The sequence below is a fragment of the Chrysochloris asiatica genome, unplaced genomic scaffold (genome assembly GCF_000296735.1).
Source record: "Chrysochloris asiatica unplaced genomic scaffold, ChrAsi1.0 scaffold00161, whole genome shotgun sequence".
NCBI classification, from domain to species: domain Eukaryota; kingdom Metazoa; phylum Chordata; class Mammalia; order Afrosoricida; family Chrysochloridae; genus Chrysochloris; species Chrysochloris asiatica.
In genome coordinates, this window is record NW_006408679.1 from 6,513,563 (window position 1) to 6,529,414 (window position 15,852).

General features: G+C 48.5%; 1 protein-coding gene across 1 annotated transcript in view; it reads right to left on the minus strand.

Moving 5' to 3' along the window:
- The window catches only part of CAPN2 (calpain 2, (m/II) large subunit), an 89,754-nt gene that overhangs the window by 18,389 nt on the left and 55,513 nt on the right, over window positions 1–15,852 (minus strand). The window contains exons 3-12 of the mRNA XM_006871164.1: window positions 15,367–15,485; window positions 14,493–14,626; window positions 12,506–12,674; window positions 11,302–11,385; window positions 9,528–9,613; window positions 8,540–8,614; window positions 7,700–7,860; window positions 5,379–5,548; window positions 3,219–3,230; window positions 1,723–1,934 (exon numbers count right to left, since the gene is read on the minus strand). Of these exons, the coding sequence (XP_006871226.1) occupies window positions 1,723–1,934; window positions 3,219–3,230; window positions 5,379–5,548; window positions 7,700–7,860; window positions 8,540–8,614; window positions 9,528–9,613; window positions 11,302–11,385; window positions 12,506–12,674; window positions 14,493–14,626; window positions 15,367–15,485 (1,222 nt within the window). The remainder of the gene's footprint in view (window positions 1–1,722; window positions 1,935–3,218; window positions 3,231–5,378; window positions 5,549–7,699; window positions 7,861–8,539; window positions 8,615–9,527; window positions 9,614–11,301; window positions 11,386–12,505; window positions 12,675–14,492; window positions 14,627–15,366; window positions 15,486–15,852) is intronic.

The following is a 15,852-nucleotide window of genomic DNA, read 5'->3' on the forward strand; positions in this document are numbered from 1 at the left end:
TCTACTTCCCAATGCCCACTTCCCTCTCGAAGCCAGCGGGCTAGGGGTTTGCCCTAAGCCTGGTCCATCAGACACTGTACGGGTTCTTCAGAACTGAGCAAGCAGCACAAGGTCAAAGGGGACATGTTGTTAATGCTGTTGAGTAGATCCCCTGACTCATGGTGACCCCAGGCACAACAAAATTAAAGGCCATCCGGTCTCAAGGCTGCTTGTGGATTGGACCATTGTGACCCACAAGGTTCTCGTTGGTAGAGTTTTAGAAGTTGACCCCCAGTCCTTTCTTTTAGTCTTAGTCTGGAGGCTCCACTGAAACCTGTTCAGCTTCATTATCGTTAAAAGTGCCATCGAGTCAGTTCTGACTCACAGCGATTCTGTATGGGGTTTCCAAGGAGCAAGCAGCTGGTGGGTTTGAACTACCAACCTTGTGGTTAGTAGTCAGTAATGATCCTACAGCACCACTCCATAATTCTGGTCCATTGCATGTTGTTGTCGTTAAATGCCGATGAGTCAGTGTAGATTCATAGTGACCCTATATAGGGTTTCTGAGGAGTGGATGTTGACTTTGAACCTCTGACCCTGTGGTTCAGTGCTTATCCTACAGCTACTCCAGGACTCTGGGCTCTTGGATGACAGGGGGGACTCTACCACTGAGGTCCCACAGCCCTCCTCCCTGAGAAGAGGCAACTGCAACACCCTCTACTTCCCATGGTGGGCCAGGGCCCTCCTCACTTCCTCCTGCCCTTCCCCATCTTGTCCCCTAGACTCCCATCAGTTCTGGAGTCCCCAACAGTCTTTCAATGAATTTCTTTTGGCTTAAGTGGCACAACTGAATGTCCATGGTTGAGGTAGTAGCCAAAGTGTCGGGAAACTGTGCTACCAGCTGGAAATGATTCCAAATGGCTTGGCTCCAGTGAGGGGAGGGGGCCAGAAGCCTCACTGACCACAGTGGGGACAGGTTCTGGAGACAGAGACCACAGACTGTCAGTTACACGCTTGGTGGTTCTCTGTGGTCAGCGGGCTGGGAAAGCAAGGATTACCCAGCACTGCTCAGCTTTCTCCATACGTGGGGCTGCGTTCCTAGCTAGTGCTGCTGCTGTTGCCTTGGAGTTGGTTCCAACTCATAGAGTATCCAAGGAGCGACTGGTGGCTTTGAACTGCATTGTAGTTAACAGTCAATGCGTATCCTACAGCACCAAATGAGGACTACAGCAAGTTTAATGTTGTTGATAGGAGCCTTCGAGTTGGTTTGACTCATAGCGACTCTGTATAGGGTTTCTGAAGCTTTGTATCTTTGCAGGAGCACAAAGCCTCATCTTTCTCCCACAGAGCAACTGGTAGGCTCAACTGCTGACCTTGTGGTTTGCAGTCAGGTGTTTATTGTAGAGAGCCACCGTGTTGCCTAGCTAGTCTAATAGAGGCCATCAAAATGGACAATAAAAGCAGGATAATTCAGACACACAACTGTGAAATCAGTCCCTACAATTCATTCTACAAGGTGTCAACCATCCTTGTCCTAAAAAAACATATCGTTGAGTGGCTTTTTTCTTTGCTTCCCTGAGTGTAACCCTAACTAATAGTCCTTCAATACCAAATCCCTACACTTCCCGCTTTGAAGCAGGCAGGGGGTCCATAGAAAGAAATGAATGGTCAGTGGAGTAGCAGGGAACAGACCTGAGGAAGAACAGAGACGGGTAGGGAAAGGAAGTAAGAAAAACCACCTACTGGTAGTCAGCTTTCTTTTCAGAGAAGACCCGGATGCAGAAGTCCCCATCCTTGTTAGGTTCGAATGTGGATGGCACCAGGATGTACTCTCCTGGAGGCAGCTTGAAGCGGTTGAGCACCTCGCGGAGGTTGATGAAGGTGTCGGACCGCTCTCGTGCTCTGTTCGTCAGGAAGAAGTTTTTGCTGAGGTGGATGTTGGTTTGCCCAGTGAACTGGTGAATGAACAGAGAAATGAGTGGAAGTAGAGGGAGAGATGCCCCAAATGAAGATTACTTTCACTCACTGGAATCAAAGACTTGCAGTGACAAAGTCTGGATCATGTAAGCTAAACAGCAAAGTTTGCCTGAAACAACAAATGTCCCCTGAGGAAGTCAAAAGCACACCCAACAGTGGCTCCCTGGTCACTGGTTGGCCTGCAAAGGCACCCCATTTCTCCACAAGATGTTCCTCAGCCTTCTTCTAAGTGAATCTCAGGGAAGGTTTGTGCTCACAGGGCACAAATCTAGGCAGAAATCTGGTTCAGTTCTATGGGTTGTAAGACACACTCTTGAAAGCAAAAACCGCACCAGGGGCAGGTGAAGGCTGCCCAGCTTCCAAGCTAGTGTGGGCAGTCTGACCAAGGTTGGAGCCAGAATTCACAAGCTGTACCAGGAAAAGCCCAAAATGCAACTGGTCGCACTGCCTAGCTGGTTGTCAGAGTACCTGCTGTCTCTTCAGTTGGTAATATTTGTGATCTTTAAAGACATACACCTGAGTCCCTGGGTGGTGCACATGGTTAACATGCTTGGCTGCTAACCAAAATGATTCAAGTCTACCCAGAAGTGAGTTGGAAGAAAGGTCTGGAGATCTATTTCAGAGAAATTAGCCACTGAACGCCCTATGGAGCCCAGTTCTACTCTGACACACTTGGGTTGTCATGAGTAGATTTGATGGCAACTCGTTCATGTAAAGACATGCACCACACTTGTGCATTTAAGCAGATTCCGAGTCCACAAATTGTGGGCCCACTAACTACCCTTATGTAATTAATTTAATCCCCATAATAATCTGCTGAAGTGGAATGTTTGCCCAGTTCTACTGAAAACGAACTGAAGTCTAGAACTTGTAACTTGTTCAAGGACGCGCAGCCTACAAATGGGAGAGCTGGGAATTAATTGGGTCCATGTCCCCTTCCCTGCACTTCCATGCCATCTTGCAATTCAGACTGCAGGGTTCATCGCTCCCTTTCAGGCTTGTTTTAAGAAGCTACACAGGACTCCTTAAAGAGCCTACTGAAGTCCTGGGACCATGGGCTACCGACCTGGAACTGAACCTTGTGTGGGCTCTGCCCGGCCACTGGGACTTAAGTGGATGTGAGTCACCTCACCAGGGCCTCAAAGGATACAAGACTTCTACACAGCTGCAGCCCTTGCCCACGCTTCATGATACTTTCTGAGCCCCGACAGCCCGAGCCTCTCATTTGCTGGTGAACCTGAGCCCCAGTGTGTCAGACGTACCTCCTCTGGAACCTGCCAAGAGAAAGGAGAGCAACACTTAACTTACACCCAGGAAAGCTGCAAGCAAAAAAGCCAGCCCTTAAATTGCCTCTCTTGCTATCCCATTTTTTTCTGTAGCTTTTACAGATTAAACAAATCAACACAGTCATTATTTTTTTCACAGAACTCAAACCATTTCAACACTAAGAAAATTTTTCTAATAGCCTGGAAATAATGTGGATGGGCCCTTCCATACTACTATTCTCAATTTACAGAGCATAAAACCTAGGCATGATGGGAATAATGTCTTAGGTCAGTCAGCAGCCTTGACAACGCAAAGCCCCCAGAGGACACAGTGGCCAGGGGAGGAAACAACCAGGTGAACCTTTCTAGGCCTTAGCCTATACAACCAATCGGTACTCCTTCAGCAAATCACTTGTCCTCTCTGACCTCAGTTTCCTTATGTCTTAAATGGGACCAAATGATCACAGCTCTGAATATCTGTGATGAGATTTCCAAGCCAGGTGGGGAGGTGGGGCAGCTGTGTCTCATAATTCAGCCTGCATATCCCTGGGGAGCTATTTTGTCACTGATCTGAAGTCCTCAAGCGTCTATTTCAGGGAGGGACAGTTTTGGGATTCCGTGCATTTTTTAGCACTGACTGTGCTTACTCAACTGTCTCAGGTAGGTGAGCAGTATGAAGTTGCCAGTGTGTAGGGATAGCCTCATCCCAACACCTGGCGGGGCACACACAGGGAGTCAGATGCTGGTAAATTGGCTCTTAGTTAAGGTGGGGAACCTCATTTGTAGTATTTGCTTATTTCTGTAGTGTAAATGGAGCCCTGAGGAGCTCTGGTAGCTGCTAACCTCAAGGTCAGCAGTTTCAAACTACCAGTCATCCCATGGGAGAAAGATGAGGCTTTCTCCTCCCGTAAAGATTTACAGCCTTGGAGACCCTATACAGGGTCACTATGAGTTGGAACTGACTCCACAGCACACCACCACCACCACCAAATGGAGCCCTGATGGGCTGCTAAACATAAGGCTGGAAGTTCAAACCAACCGGTCACTCCAAGGGAGAAAGACAAAGATGTCCAATCCTGTAAAGACATATGGTCTTGGAAACCGTATGGAGCAGTTCTACTATGACCTAGAGGGTTGCTATGAATGGGAAGGGGCTTGACAGCAGTGGGTGGGTAGTGACCTCACTGCACGAGGGGCTGGGAGAGAAACACACTGAACTCTCAGGAACCACTCTTTAAACCCACACGCACCCACTCCAGCTCCTTCAGAATCTTCCTTGCAAACCCAAGGTAGCAGTGAGCAGCTCTTTTGTGTGCTGCAGAGGGGAGGGGATAGGAGAGGGTCCAGGGTCCAGAGCCTTGGCCAGTTCTCTCCACCTAGCACTCCGCCTGAAGTGATGAAACTCTCCTCTGGTCAGGGCTTGCGTCTCTTAACTTGGTACAAGATGAGAGAATAATGTGCAGGCAGAGAGAGTGTCTATGTGGGGCCCAGGGACCCAGCCAGTGAGCAGAATCCTGGTGGGAGCAGAAAGAATGGCTGTTCTCCTCTGAGTAGTCCACCTTCCATGCCAACAACTCTGTTGGGCTTGGACCAGCTGGACCTGCTGGCTCAGTTCCTGTCCTCACGATTGTTCCTGAATGTGGTCCAGGACACTCTGTTCTCAGCTTAAGTTTCCTTGTTCTTTGGAGATTGGTGGGTATGTAAGAAAGAGCAAGGAGGCCATTCTAAAGAGTGCAACTCCCAAGAGATCTCAGTGGAGGCTTGCATTTGTTATGATGACGAACAGCATTTAGCTGAGCTTCCAGACTAAGACAGACTAGGAAGAAAGCCCAGGTAACCTACATCTGAAAATCAGCCACGAGAGCCCTATGGATCACAAACTGTCAGATCTAGAGCTGGTCATGGGGACAGCACAGGGCTAAGCAGCATGTTGTTCTGTTGTGCATGGGCTCTCTGGGGGCTGGAGGCCAACTTGACAACAGCTAACAACTCCCAGCTAAAGGCTTGAAATGCCCTGATGACAGAAACCAGCTTCAAGGACGCTCCCTGCATGAGGTTCTCCTACTGACAGGCCATGGCTTTGTTCTCCCCTGACCAAACTCCCAGTCTGAGAAGAGAAAAGGCGGAAGTGAAGGCAGAAGCTCCCTGTCTGCCCACCTCATAGATGCCAAAGCCGATGGTGTGCATGTCCTCGCCCATCTTCCTCTGCCGCCGCCGGTGCTTCTGGATCAGACCCACCAGGAAGGTACAACCCGTCTCTCCGTCCTCCTGGTCCTCATCCTCCTCCTCCAGCTTGATCAGGTACTGGGGATTCATCCAGAAAGTATCTGCAGCCAGAGAGTGGCCGTGGTCAGTCCCCCGGGGCCCAGGAGCCCAGCTCTGAGCAGGAAGAGGTGGCCCCTCGCCATAGTGGGTAGAAAGTGATCTCTGAGGTGGCTCCTTGTCCCTGGGCTAAAGTCTACTGGGAGATGGATGAAGAAGAGGACTGGGTGGGCATGGGGTGATGGTGGGCTGAGAGAAAGGATGGTCTGTGCTTGTCTGTGTTTCATGGGGACATAAGTAGAAAGCCGCTCTTGCATTCCCTCTCTTGTTTTCAGGTTGACTTGTCGTGGGGACTGTTTGTGTCACCCTAGAAATCAATGTGGTAGTGTGTGAAGGGCACATTTCCTTTGACTGCGATGTGGCTCCCCCTAGTGGTGGGGATCATTTTCATGGGACTCTAATGGGAAGGTCAGAGATTGGCTAGCACGAACTGACCTGAGGAGGCCCAGGGCCATCTGCTTTATGGCACATTAGCCCTCAGAGAACACAGAGGCCACAAACACTGCCTTTTACTTTGGGTTCCTTGGTTTTTATCAGGCCTATCTCTTGCCCACCCTCATGGTATCTCTGCCTTCCCTACTTCCAAAAACTCATCTATAAGAAGGATCTGAGATTCACTCATGTTTAAAGGTAATTATGCTGGTTACTTCCCTAAATAATAGGGTAAAACTCTAATTGAATTAGATGAGGGGCTGGCAAACTACAGTCCTCTGAATTACTGCCAGTTTTTGTAAATAAAGTTTTACTGGAACACAGCCACAGACATTGATTTACGTATTGTCTATGGTGTGGAGCTGCAGGATCAGGACTAGACTGCGAACCACAAGGTTGGCGGTTCAAACGCACCAGCTGCTCCTCAGAAACCCTATGCAGGGTTGCTATGGGTCGGATCCGACTCTACGACACTTAACAACAACAACAACATGATGTGGCACTGGAGGAACAGCACTGGACTGTGAACTCCAAGGTTGGCAGTTCAAAAGCACCAGCTACTCCTTGGAAACCCTATACGGGTTCGCTATGAGTCTGGACCAATCTGATGGCACTTACCACCAACAGCAACATGGCGGGCTGCTTTCAGGCTACCAAGCAGAGCTAAGTAGTTGCAGCTTTACTGAACAGCTGGTAACTGTGGTAGAGACTGAAGAGCTTGAAAGGCTGAACATATTTACCAGCTGGCTCTCTACAGAGAGTTGGCCAACCTTGACTTAGTGGGTAGACGAGGAGGTATATTTTGGGGCAGGTAGAGGCCTTCTCAGAACCTCTGAAACCACCATTTGGTGGCTGCATACTTGGGGTGAAGGAGTAAGAGCACCAGTCCTAGAGGCACCATACAGTGGGTCCCACTTTAACTGCTTGCTTAGTGGCCCTGGTCAGCCACTTAGAGGCTCAGTCTCCTCATCTGTACAGAGAATCAGTATATGGCCATGACCTACTCACCACAATACTTACAGAGTGGACTCTCTGGTCAGAATGCCTGCGCTTAAATCCAAGCTTATTAAGTGTGAGACCTTAGACGAGTCACTTAACCTCCCCAAGCCTAGGTTCCTTGATCTTTATGGATAGAGATGATAATAAAGTGCCTACTTCAGAAGTTTGTTGTAGAGAGTAAATGGAATAATAGATATGTAAGGCTCTTGGAACAGTTCCTACAACCCAACTTGTGTTCTATTGGCAGCTCTCATCATGATTAGATTATTTCTGAGGGAGGGAGGTGGGAGGAATGAGTCATCAAAGCAGAACAGTCAAGAGAATCAACGGAGTAGAAGACCACCTTCACCTGAGCAGGAGCTCTGTCAGCAAGGTGCAGAGGGGCTCTCTGGGTGCAGTGGGTGAGGTTCCCTGCAGGGTTAGGCCACCAGGGCTTAGTGTGGAAGGATTAGCTCAAGGGCAAGAAGCACTGCCTCAGTGGACATATGGGACTCTAGCATCTGGAGAGAACATTCTAGAAAGAGCAAGTTCTGCCTGGGTAGGGAGACAAATGAATATAAGAGGTAATGGAGCTGAGAAAACAGATAAGAGTCTCCAGACTGAGGCTCAGGAAGAAAGAAATTGAGGGTGGGTCCTAGGAAGGAGCTGCCAGGCTGGGGTGCTGCACATCACTGCAGGGTTGGGTGCCTCAGCCTCTTGTGGTCCCAGGTGACAACAGGCCTTACTCGGGTAGTTCCTGCAACCTCCTGCGGTGGAGCCCCGCCGCCAGTTCCCATCCATCTTGGTAAGCTTCCACTTCTTGTAGGATTCACTGGTGAGCGTATCGGGGGTCAGGTTGCAGATTTCCAGGCGGGAATAGTGTCTCAGGAAATCACCTAAGGACATCCTGGCAAAAGCAGAGACCGGCATTCAAGGGTTACAGGCGAATGCATTGGTAAACCTTGACCTCCCTAAGTTACCTTGACAGTAACTTAGGGTCAGTGGGTACCAGGTCCAGAATCAAGAGACCCAAATTCCAGTCCTCGCTCTGTCACTTTCTAGCTGGGTGATTTTGAACAAGTTACGTAGACCTCTTGGAAGCTCAGAGCTCTCATCTGCAGAGAGGTAGAGGTAACATGTGGTAAGTTGCTGGTCCTGTTCAGATGGAAGGGGTCCTCCGAGTGACACAGACACACAGAAGTGTGGGTACATCACTGCTCACTGAGGGATGAAGTTCCAGGAGAAAGATCCCATCTGGCCCCTTGTTCTCTCTTGGAATGTGAACATTAATCTAGGAATTCCTCTCAGCCTTTTCAGTGAAGCTGCTCAGCTTTTAAACCTGATTCATCAGGTGGACGCATTGACGACACGTTTTAGAATTTTTTTTTGTTCAGGGTCCTACAGTGATTCACGAAAAGGAATTAAAGGCATGTACAAACACAAACCCACACACACTCCGGGGTCCTATGTCCCTCTGTCCTCAATATGATAAATAATCTCACTTTCAATTCATACTCCTTTTTGAGAAATGTTCTAGTACAAATACATACAGATGAATCTTTCCTGGAAGCCACTACTATTCTTACCAGAATTCTCCATCTTCATGCCGCCTGGTCAGCCGTTCTCTCACGTCTGGGTCAATAGTGTTCCAGTTTGGGCAGCTGGAAAGTAAAGTGATGAGGAAGGCATTAGACAGCGGCTGTCGTAGGGTGACGGCTTCTCTCCCCACAGCTGAGAACAAGGACACCCACTCTTATCTCTGATGACCCAGACACAGCAAGGAGGCAGGAAGGGGCAGGAAAGAAGGATGAATGGAAATGAGGAACCTGGGAAAGAAGTGGGAAGAGTGTTACTACATTGAGAGGATCGCAACTGATGTCATGAAACAAGACACGCATACGCTGTGGAGTGGGAGGTTAACGTGCTCACGACACACAAAATGTTAAAAAACAAAAACCAGAAAGTGAGGCCTTGGAAATGGGAGTTGGTTAAAAGCCCCACAGAAGAGTGAATTTGAGGCAGAGAAGGGATTAGCCATGAGCGAGTGAAAGGGAAGAGCATTTTAGGAGCCCTGGGCCGTGTGCAAATGCGCTTATACTGCTGACGCCATGCCCTGGTTAACCAGTTACTAAGGAGTTGACCCCATGTGTACGATAAAGAAAACGGTTTTCAATGATTTTTTGGAAGTAGATCACCAGACCTTTCAAATTTTCAAGGTGTCTGTTGATTATTCAAACTACCAACCTTTTGGTTAGCAGCTGTTGTTAAGTGCTGTCGAGTCAGTTCAGACCCATAGTGACCCTGTATAGGATTTCCGAGGAGCAGCTGGTGAGCTTGAACCACCAACCATGTGGTTCAAACGGCTTTGAAGTCTGGCACAGTAACCCACAGCACCACACCAAGACTCCTTGGTTAAGTGTGTTAAATGTTTGTACCACTCAGGGACTCCAAGAATACTGCTTAAAGGACCCTTAATAGAGAGTGTTTTGCTTGAGAAGCTGGGGGGCAGAATGCACCCCGCTGCTTTGCCTCTGCACTTTTTCCCAGGTCTCCCACTCTCCAGAAACCACTCACTTGTCACTCCACTTCCCGGTCCACTCTACTTCCCCCCAGGGATTTCGGATGCGGATCAGTTTCTGCAGACTTCCGTTGCTTTCAACCTAAAGGATTAGATGAGAGCTAAGAATATTGAAAGTGCCATGGGCTGCCAACAGAACCAACAGATCTGTGTTGGAAGAAGCACAGACAGAGTGCTACTGGGAGGCCAGGATGGCCAAACTTCATCTCTCATACTTTGGACATATTGTCAGGAGGGGCCAGTCACTGGAGAAGGATATAATGTTTGGTAAGGTGGAAGGTCAGAGAAAAAGTGGAAGACCCCTAGTGAGATGGATTGGCCAAGTGGCAGCATCAATGGGCTCAAGCGTGGCAACATTGTGAGGTTGGCCCAGAACCGGGCAATGTTTCATTCTGTTGTATATAGTGTTGCCATGAGTCAGTAATGACTTGATGGCATCTAACAACAACAACAAAGTCAGGCCTGGAATACTCTGGTTCAAAGCCCACTCCAGCATGTCCTGGGAGGTTTAGAAAGTGGCTTTATAGCTTTTTCACCTTTGTTCTGAGTCTGAGGCACAAACATCCTTGTTCTAGGCCTGGTTTGGGCACTTGACTTCCCTGAACTTTAACTGAACACAGTACTTTGTCATAGGCGTTTGGGGAAGCTTTGTTGTTGTTACAGGCCTTCAAGTCAGTTCTGACTCACAGCGACCCTGAATAAGGAGTAGCTGGTGGGTTTAAACTGCCAGCCTTGTGGATAGTAGTCTAGTGCTTATCCTACAGCGCCATACCAGGGCTCCCAGTGAAGCGTTAATACTTATCAAAAGAACTGGTCTCACCAGTATTCACTGTAGTACTATTCACAACAGCCAAAAGCTCCACAAGTGACTGGATATACAAAGTGTGGTACACACAATGGGATGCTACTCAGCCATAAGAAGAAACAAAGTCCTGATTCATGCTACAACACAGAAAAACCTGGAAAACCTGATGCTGAGTGAATTCAGTCAACCACAAATGAGCAAATATTATACTCGTATTATCCCAATTGTATGAAATATCTCGAATAAGGAAGTGTATGAGAGACTGCTTTTTTTAAGAATCAGAAGATGGAGTGGCACTTAAAACCTGCTGTTAAAAAACAAAACACTGGACATGCCAGCAGAGCTGGTGTTTAGTCTGGGTCTTATAAATTAACATTGACTGTGGGCTGCAGCATTCTGAGTAATAACAACGTGGAAGAATTCTCAGACACTGTGGAAGCAAGTTGCACACAGTAACGTGATCTAATCACCACGACAGCATCACAAGGGGCATTTCGTGATGATTATTTCCATTTTAAAGATGAGAAAGCTGAGCATTTGAGTAGGGTCTGGCCCACACTGCAGGAAGAAGGCAGAGCCAGATTTGAACGTGGCTAGACACAGCTGCTTTTGTGAAATGAAATGTGGGGACGCTTTAAGGAGCCTGAAACACTATTTAGAAGCACAGTAATGTCTTATTAGTTTTACTAACTGACCCAGAAGAGTAAGATTTTAAGTCTAAAAAAATATGTAAAACAAAGCCGCTGAGCTGAGCATCGCGGCCACTAGAGGGCAGCGCGCCACGCTTGGCTGGCTGGGCTCCGGAAGGGAAAGCTCTATTCCTGTTTCAACTTCAGGAAAGCCAGGCCTGTAATAGCATGGTGGTAATGCGCGGGCCCCACCCAGGGCATTCGCAGGCCAAGATGTGCTTTGGGCCATGGTGTTAGGGAGAGAGAGAGACCCTGACCATTCCTGCTGGGAGTTACCTCCTCGGCTCCGGTGACCGAGTACGCGTGCCCCTTCACCAGCTTCTGGAAGGTGACGGCCTCCGAGTCAGCAGCGCTGGTGATCTGCAAACAGGGGAGAGATCAACCCCGCCCGCCGCCTTCTCCTCCCTTCACCCTGGTTCCACCACACACATCCCCCAAAAGTTAGGTGTGACTTGGGACACACTTGGGGGGTGGGTGCCGTCCTGGATGGGGAAAAAGGGAGCAGAGGTGAGCTTTCTGACACCCAACAGGCCCCCTCCCCCGGGGCTGCTGCTTCAGGTGCTGAACGGCCTTGAAGAACAGGAGGAAAGTTTAAATGCACCCTCCAGGGGCGTGAGCACAGGACAGACTGCCATCATTAATGTGAGAAAGGTGCAGTCACACCTGAGGGGGGGGGCAGGCAGGGTCACAGGAGACAATAGACCATCTGTGCCCAGTTCCTGATGCTCTGGGGTCTGGCCTAGCCAAATAGTATGTGTATACTATGACAGTTCTTGGTTTAGGACCTGAGTCCATACTTTGCGAGAAATATCTCAAAACCACCCCCTTTCCCCATCTATTTTGAGGACAGTTGTTATTTTTGTCTTGGTCAATGGGAAGAAAGGGCTGAGAGTACAAAGGGTCATCCTTTGCCTTGCCATGGTCCACAGTCTGACAGATTTTGAGCCCGAGTGCCAGAATTTCTAATCTCTCTCCCGTGGGGCTCAGTTCCTAGATGGGGCTAGGCTCAGGACATTGGACACAACTTATGCTTCTAGGCTTCTTGGGGTCAGGACATCAAGCCCACCTCCCTTCCCCTGGCACCCTGGTGAGATTTATCAGCACAGCTATTATGGTTTCTTGCTGGGCCTTCTGAAGTTTTTCCCCTGGCCCATTAATCCTGGAACAGAGTGAGAGGAGTGCATGTCCTGGGCAGTCCTACTTTCTAGACTAGCAGAGGGCAGGGGGTTTTCAGGGAACCTATAGTCTGGGATGGTTATTCCGAGGAGGCTGAGAATGGGAAAATGGGTGGGGGAGAAAAGGGCTAGAGTACTATCACCTCCATCAGTTGTACCCAGACAGGCTGACTGTTGCCTAGCAACTGCTTGGTGCCATGTGCTGAGTTACACTGTGGGCCAGTGGTGGGCTAGTGCTGTACATGGGGCAGCAGGTCTTCTAGGCAGCTGAGGGTGAGGTGGCAGGGACGGAAGGCTGGACTTACATCAATGGAGCAGCCGAGGAGAGAGCCTTTCTGCAGTGCATTCTGGATGATCTTGAACAGGTTGGGAGGGGCCTTCCTCAACTCATACCACTCAGCAATGCCCCCGGTGAAGTCCTCAAAGCCCTCGGTGGTGGCGCCCCCCGAGAGTGCTTCATAACACCCATTGATCCTGCAAGAGGGAAGGAGTAGCTGCTGCCAACACAATTGCCTCTCAGAGGGTTTCCCCCCATTGACAACCTGTCTCTTTGACACTGCAGGTCCCTCTGCTCAGGTTCTCCTTTGCTTTGTGTGCCCATGAAGGCAAGTCACTATCTCCACTATTATCATTTCCCTGAAACTTGGAGAAGTTTTCAAATAAACCTCAGAGTCTTAGAGTTGGAAGGATCTTGGCAATTATCCTGTCCAATTTCCCAAATATGTGCAGTGATTCGTCCCACAACCTGGCAGGAAAGGGGAGGTTGCTAATCAACTGGCATTAATAACTTAATATAAGACAGCAATCCAACACCAAAGGCAGTTTTCCCGTAGACGTGGCACCGTGGGAGTGTGGGCTTACTGCTCCTAACCGCTGAGGTAGAGGCCTGTGGCCTTTCTAATGCTCAGAGCCATCCCTCGGGCTCTGGTTCTCACAGCTGGGCACGTGAATCTTGGCATCAGGCTGTAAGAACAGAAATCCACTTTATGCATTATAGTCAGTCATTTTATGGACGGGACCAGGCAGCATGGACAGGTACTGGAGTGGGCTGATGTAGGAGTCTGGGCAACCCAAGTGGAACTACCTGGGAAGGAATTGGGGAATCATTTTCATCAGGGACATCATATATTCTAGCCAAAACACCTCAGTAAACTTGTGGCTGCCAAGCCAACTCTGGTTTGTGCAGACCCGATGCTCCAGAGTTTTCTTTTGTGGTAATCATTACAGAAGCAGGTCACCAGCATTTTCTTCTATGGTGTCCCTGGGTGGTTTCTAAATGGCAATCTTTTAACTAGTTGTTGTTGAGTGCCGTGAGTTAGCACTAACTTACAGTGAACCTGTATATGGTTTCTGAGGCTATAAGTCTTTGCAGAAGCAGAAACCCTCATCTTTCTTCCATGGAGCACCTGGTGAGCTTGAATCACCAACTTTGTAGTTCGTAGTCCAGTGCTTATCCTACAGAGTCACCATGCTCCCCTTTTGATTAGTAGAGTACAAACTGTTTATACCACCCAGGGGTCTTATGTTCTGGGCATGTTTCCATAATTTTCATACTTCTGCAATGGGTAGTTCTGCCCACTAGCAAAAATTCTTTGCTGTCTTTAGTTGAAAAATTTTTTTCTGACCTGCCAATGAAGCAAGCAATTTTCCTTCTCAAATCCATTACAGATAATGCTTTAGCTTGTTCCTGTGTATATACATTGTTAAAAACGGCAGCAATTGATGAGGGCCAGGCACCTTGCATTTGTTTTTATTAAGTGCTGTTGAGTTGGTTCTGACTCACAGTGACATAGTGACCCTGTACAGGGTTTCCAAGGAGCAGCTGGTGGATTTGAACTGCTGACCTTGTGGGTCACAGTCAAGTGCTGAGACTTCTGGTGTGGACACCTTGCATATTTCATCTTAAATCTCGAACCCAATTTTGACCAAAGTACTCCTGCTGTTGGCGATGCAGGACTGGCACAAACTTGGTGGTTCAAACCCACCAGCTGCTCTCAGAAACCCTATACAGGGTCATTATGAGTAGGAAACAGCTTGAAGGCACACAGTACCAGTCCTTGTATAGTGTAGGACTTCAACTCACAACACCAGATTATAGCACATCCATGAATATAATGTGCAGAGTACATATAGGAAATTCATTCAAGAGGGGGTTTTGTGGTTTGCAAAAATTCATACAACTTGCACATTATTTGCATAAAAATACAGCAGCCCTTGAATGTTTCCTGTTTTTTAGGAATCCAGGCCTGAATGGAGGACAGGCAGTCTTAGGGCAGGGGTGTGGTCACTTACTTGGCATATGCCTTCTCCAGCAGGGCGCTCCAGAACTCACTCCCCTCTGCCGAGTGCACGAAGAGCAGCTCCCCATCCTTAGTGGGCAGCCTGTCGTCCACCACCACCTCCACCCACTCGCCATACTGCCAGAACTGCAGGACAAAGGAAGGAAGGAAGGAAGTGGTGTGAGGGAACCCATGGCGGCATCAGTGTCCCTCCTATCCCAGTTCCTTGGGGCCAGTTCCATGAGCCCCATCCTGGTGGAGATGCTCCCTGTAACTCTTCTACTGCAGCCAAGTCCTAACCAGAGAAACGGAGGCAGAAGTCTCATTGTCATTCCCTCCCAATTCATGCCCACTCTCCTAGGTCTGTCCTGTTAAATGCAGCCAAGTCAGCTGACTCAGACTCAGACTCACCATGACCTTATATGTAACAGACAGAAAGGCCCAGTCCCCAGTTGAGGCTAATGTGTCTATCACTGAGTTTCCCCTTGTTTTTGTTGATCTCCTAGCATTCTACTCACTCCCAGAGGATCTTAAAATATTATTTCTTATATTATAAGGATGAAGGGAGGAGAGTGAGAAATACCTGAACATTCCATCTCAGACCTCAAATAATAAACTTATGATACTTGGGTATAACTTTCTGAGCATGTTGGTTGCTCTTACCTCCTACTTGACCAAAGAGGCTCTCCCCATTGTCATCCTTTTAGGGTCCCATCCCAGAGGTAGGTAGTGAGCTTCCTTCTCTCTCTCAACGTCCTCAGTAGAACAGCACTGGTCCTAGAGGACTGTCAACACTGGAGACCAAGGGACTCAGCCCAACTAGGGCCCCTGTTCCTCTGCCTAGCCAGGGCCTATAGAGCAGACACTTGAGCCAACCACTAAGTTACCTGGAAGTGGAAGATGCCCGCGTAGTTCTCTTGGAAACTCTGGTCTAAGGGAACAACTCGGGCCAGGACTTCTTCATTCAACGTGAGGGAGGCGATGGCAGCCAGCAGCCAGCAGTCACCTGTGAGCACAACACACAGAACTTCATCAGAGGGACCTCGTGCGGGGGTCCAGGTTAACAGTCTCCTCCCAGCCCTGGGAGCATGGAGCCTGAGATGACAGTGGATATATAGCGATGTTCCAGACAGCTCTCACCTTACAGTTAGGTGAGAGGGCTTGGGTGACAGTTGTTTTTTGTTTTTTAAGGTTTTTATTGTAGATTGAGTGAAAGTTTACAAGACCTATCATCAGTTTTACATTCAACAAATCATATACCTTGTTTCATTACAATGATTTTACTCCCCTCCATGTACCATCAGTTAACAGTATTCTCTCTATCCACTTTAGCTTTTTAAGAAACAAACAAAAAACCCACTCAGGCATATATA